Source organism: Geospiza fortis, unplaced genomic scaffold, assembly GCF_000277835.1.
Source record: "Geospiza fortis unplaced genomic scaffold, GeoFor_1.0 scaffold13, whole genome shotgun sequence".
Taxonomy (NCBI): domain Eukaryota; kingdom Metazoa; phylum Chordata; class Aves; order Passeriformes; family Thraupidae; genus Geospiza; species Geospiza fortis.
The window spans coordinates 1,182,646-1,187,572 of NW_005054384.1; the positions used below are offsets into that span (position 1 = coordinate 1,182,646).

General features: G+C 41.3%; 1 protein-coding gene across 5 annotated transcripts in view; it reads left to right on the plus strand.

Moving 5' to 3' along the window:
- CALD1 (caldesmon 1) overlaps positions 1-4,927 on the plus strand; it is a 171,272-nt gene that overhangs the window by 146,828 nt on the left and 19,517 nt on the right. For all 5 annotated transcript variants that reach the window (XM_031060512.1, XM_031060513.1, XM_031060515.1 and 2 more), the window contains one exon: positions 1,606-1,742. In XM_031060512.1, the coding sequence (XP_030916372.1) occupies positions 1,606-1,742 (137 nt within the window). The remainder of the gene's footprint in view (positions 1-1,605; positions 1,743-4,927) is intronic.

Consider the following 4,927-nt stretch of genomic DNA (forward strand, 5'->3'; position numbering starts at 1 on the left):
GGACCATTCCTGGAGCATCATGGCCAAAGAATGCACAGCCATGGAAGCTGAGCTCCCCTCTTGTCCCTCAGGGAGCTGCTGCTAGGCCTTGTTGGAAGGAGAGGGTGGGAAAATCTGCACTGCTGCTGCTCTCAGAGCAGAGCAAATGCCTCTGTTGGTTGTGCCCAACATCCCCCACCAGCAGCAAATTTGCTGAAGTGGTTTAAGCTCACTTCTAATGTGTGGCTACCACGGTGGCATCCATTGCTCAGCTTCTCTGAGCAGCAAACTGGCCTCAGGCAGAGTCAGGCTCTGACTCTGGGGCTTCACTCTGCACCAGCCTTAGGAGGATCTTGGCTTTGAAGGCTCTGAACTCATCCTTTGTAGGTAAAGATTTTGCTTCTCCAAGAGTTGAGATGGATGGATGTTCTTCCTCTTTGATGAGGTGCATCTTAAGACACCTTTAAGAGCAGCTGTGTTGCAGACAGGACAGTTAAAGAAGTTCTTTGTCTTTCTAGTTAGCAAATGGGATTGAAACAGGCTTCCAAAGTGTTTATTTTCTAAAGGTCTCCATCTGAATTCTACACAGAAGGCATTTCTTGCTTGCCAGCTAGAACCTTCCTTCAGCACAGAGCTGGGGAAAGCAAATAAATACTTTGGAGGTTCATCTGCTGTTGAAAGTTGGTTTTGGCTGGTAGTCTTAACTAACAGAATATTTCTACCTGAGGATGCATAACTTAAATCAGTTCACTTTCTTCTTTTACCAATATCTAGCCATGACTCAGCATGCTGGGGTCAGGCCATCTGTGATATTGATAAATATTTCAAGCTCATAACTCTGAAGAAATACTGGAGAATTAAATTTATGCACAAAATCTTCTTGAATACTATTAAGAATCATAAGACATAACTTTTTAAGGATAAAGGGAATTTTTACTCATGTTTTCCAGAGCATTTAATCCTTCCCAGGTTTAAATATTCATGTCTGATAATGCTACCCATGACCAACCCCAGGCGGGACCGTGCTTTTTGTCAGAGTAAGTTTTGCTCTGATATCAAGATGATTTTGTGTTTTGGCCATTGTTCTTGCAGTAATGAAGTTTCCCTCTGCTGGGACACTGAAAAGAGCATCAACTTTGTCAAACAAGCTTGACATTTGTTGGAGGTTACGTGTTATTTTTATTGCACCAATGCCCTAAACCTTGTACCAAAAATGTGTTGGCAAGTCCCAGAGAGTTTGCAACCCACAATCTTAAGAAGCAAGAGGTGAATGATGCTGCAGTGGGAGGAAGAGTTGGGGATGCAGTTGCAGAGTGAAGCAATGTGGTGGCATAGTCCCATGGCCAAAGCCAACTTTCACAGAAGACTGATAATATTATTTTTAAGATGCTTTGACCAGGAATTCAGGTCAGGACAGCAAAGTGACAGTTGATCACAGTTTAGAGCTTTGCAGACCACTTCTACCCTACAGCACATAAACAGTGTAAAGACAGTTCCCAGTCTTGCCAAGAAATTTCTATTTCTTTTCTCAGCTGTTATTTAGAGTGCCTCATTCTAACTTTTTTTGTTTTTCTTTTTTGGTGTGTCTTGTGTTTTGTTCTGTGATTTGCGCTGTGTTCTGAACAGGATGACAAAGGTAAAGCCCCCAAAGAGGAAATGAAAAGTGTCTGGGATCGTAAGAAGGGTGTTCCGGAACAGAAGGCGCAGAACGGAGAACAGGAGCCCCCTGCCTCCAAACTGAAACCCACTGAGAATGCTTTTGGGTGAGTGCCAAGGGAGAACTGGCCTTGCTTGTGCCACAGGGGCCATCTCTGGGGCTCTGAGTGGAGGAACTGGCTGGCACCATCAGCAGTGGCTCAGGTGTTCCCTGGGTTGCAGTTCTGCTGTCTCCTCTCTGCTGCAGGAACATCATGAAGTTCTCAAAGCAGCTGGGAATGGCCTTGCTCCCCCAGCAGAGACAAAAGGCTTGGTTTTGTTCTGCTGGGACTTTGCTTCCTTACTTATTTCTAATATCTGCACGGAGGCCAATAGTGATAAAACCCTAGATTTTGTGTTCTCTATTTTTTTTAAGTCAGATCGCACCTTTTACTGTAGTAACCTATTTCCAATTACCCACCTATCTTTAATTAACAGAATAAAGCACAGTCCAGCTGTGCTTTATGTGCTTTCTCAAATGTCCAAGAGAGGAGCTCTAGAAAGAGCTCCTCTCTTGATTTCAAGGCAAACATTGAAATTAATGGCTTCTCTAGAAAAGTGTTTCTCCAGTTGGGTAAAACCACTCCTAGCCAAAATAATGTTTTTCTTTTCTTCCCCCCTTCCTTTTTATAAGCTGTGTCACAGTTTGATTCTTTTTTTTTAAGGAAATATTTGGCTTATGGTTATATTGGGAAATTCAAAGAAGGTAACAACTTTCTAGTGAAAATTTCATTTAAAAGGATCCTGCCTGCTCAAAGCGTGGGATACATGAAATAGAAATGAAGTTCTTCCTTTTAGCAGGAAATCAGGAATGGGTCGGTTAGAAATCAAAATTTTTCTCCTTGTGCCTCTCTCTTCCTCTTTTACATTGACACAGGCAAAGGAAAGGTTAAGGTCCCCAGGCACTTTGAGAAATCTGAGCATGGCAGATGGGATTTGCTATTGTATCTCAGCATTCCCCTCATGATTCTGCCGGGAAAAACAAACTTTCTCAAAATAAAATGCAGTTCAAAAGACCCTGGAGACACCCTGACCTAAGGCCAAAAGACAGACAGTGATGGAGATGGAACAACAGGAAATTGGCCTTGCTCAAAACTTGGGTCACATCATCAATAACGAGAATGATTTTCTAAAAATATTTCTGATGTGTTTTCATTTGCTTTATTTCCTGTGGGAGACAGACATTAGTGGCAAAATGTATATTTGAGTTTCCACTCCATTTTTTTTTCTATTTCTGTTTTTCTTCTTCTGTTTTGTGAAATTGTGAAGAAGCCTGTTCAATGACCTTTTATCAGCTGAGTAGAAGATTTGGGTTGGCAACATCAGCAGAGGTGCCAATGTTTGTTGGGTTGTTAGACATGAATTAGGGCTATTTTCTAATGAACTGCCCTCACGGAGTTGGGCTTTGTCTGGAACTGTTCTTTGTTCCTTTTTTTTTTTTTTTGATACATCAGATTCTATTTAGAAAGAATATAACTTGGCTAACTTTCAGTGGTGAGAACTGAGAAAAAATAGGGTAGTGGAGGCTAAATAAAAATGTTATCTCTCTTTTGGTCTACGTCAGTCAGTAAGAGAAATACAGAATAAAATCCCATTTTATGGCTTCCCCTTCCCATCTCCCCTCCCACCTGCCTTCCTCCCTATTCTCATACAGGACTGCAAAAGTCCTAAATGTGATGTAACATGTTTTTTCACATTGTTCTGACGTTTTTGGCTCCCACAGGCCACTTCTTTCCTTTTCCTCCTTGTCTGAAATCTGGCAACCAGCTTAATTCCTTAATACCGAAGAGGTGCTTACAAAACTCTTCCTCCACCCAGCACCTCAATACTAATTTCCCAATGCTGACAGCAGAGAACACAGATTTTCCCACAATCTGTTGAAAACAGAGGCGCTGGATGTGGAGGACAATAAGGATAATTACTGCCAGTGTATTGTTTGCTATTTTGGATTGTGCAGAACCAGTCAGGGAAGACCTGTGAGCAGCATAAGAATAAAGTAAGTTCAAAACTTCAAATATCCTTCTTTGTAAGGAGGCCGAAGAAATCACCCAAGGTCTGCAAGCAAGAATGTCCAGACTAGATTCTGCCACTGGCTCAATCAGCTGAGTAGCTGTTGATTTCATTGAGGCTGAATGCACTGAGGGCCAACCTTCCTTCTGCACTGATGGAGAACAAAGAGGCTCTTCCTCAGCAAAATCTTGGCAAACATTCTTCATTCCCTTCATTCTGAAGGCCAAATGTTTGCCCTTGCCGGGGGATAATTTTGTCTGTCTGAAGTGACCTCTTCCATCTTCTCTGGGCCCAAAGCTTGCAGGTCTTGGTGAGTTGGCAACACAGACTCAGAGACCAAGAGGCAAAGGAAAAAAATATTGAGGTTCCTGAGTTTGTTTGCTGGAGGGGCTACAACCTTGCAGTGAAACAGGAAAGCCTTAAGATAGCCAGGGATTTCTTTTGTCCTGTGTATTGCATCTTTGGAAATTACATAGTGCCTTGTAGGGGCTTGTGGAATATTTTGGGTTCTCAGTACTTCTGCAAACTTAACCAGAGGTATTCCAGGCTGGACACCCACTCAAAATCACACCTCAGGTATTGCTCTTCCCTTTGTTTTTGAAAGGGCTAGATAAAATTTCAAATTAAATTTCCAATGTCGTCTCACAATACTTGGTCAATTGTATATGTATTTTTCATTTAAAAAAAGCAGGAGCACCTTACTGTAATCTGGCATGACTACCTGATGCAAGCCCTTATTTGTGGCCACTTAAATTAACTTGTCATCTGTTTCTTTAGTGATATAATTCCCAAATCATGCATGCTGTGCTAGAACCAAATTTCATTCAATTTGGTACGATTATGTGGGGGCAGAGAACTCTGTGTTAGTAGATTTTATTTTGATATTGAAAGTACAAATAATTTAGCTCTGGTCCTACAGCCTCTTTTATGTGGCTGACTCCATCTGCATGAGGCATCTGTCTGAATGAAGAGCATCTTTGCAGGATTGGGTGTGATTGACTGGATTGCAAATTTATATGGAATTTGTTTTTATGTTGTCATCTCTCTAACAGTTACTGTTGGAATCTTTGATTTATACTGTCCTGTGATATTATACTCTGCAGCACTCTCGTTGCATTAATGAAGTCATTTATCTCTTTTTTTTTTGTAAGATGCCAACAATACAGAAAGTTTTTTTTTTTAATTCCATAAATACATTCATCATCTTTTTGTCAATAGCACACTTAGAAATCTTAGGTACCTA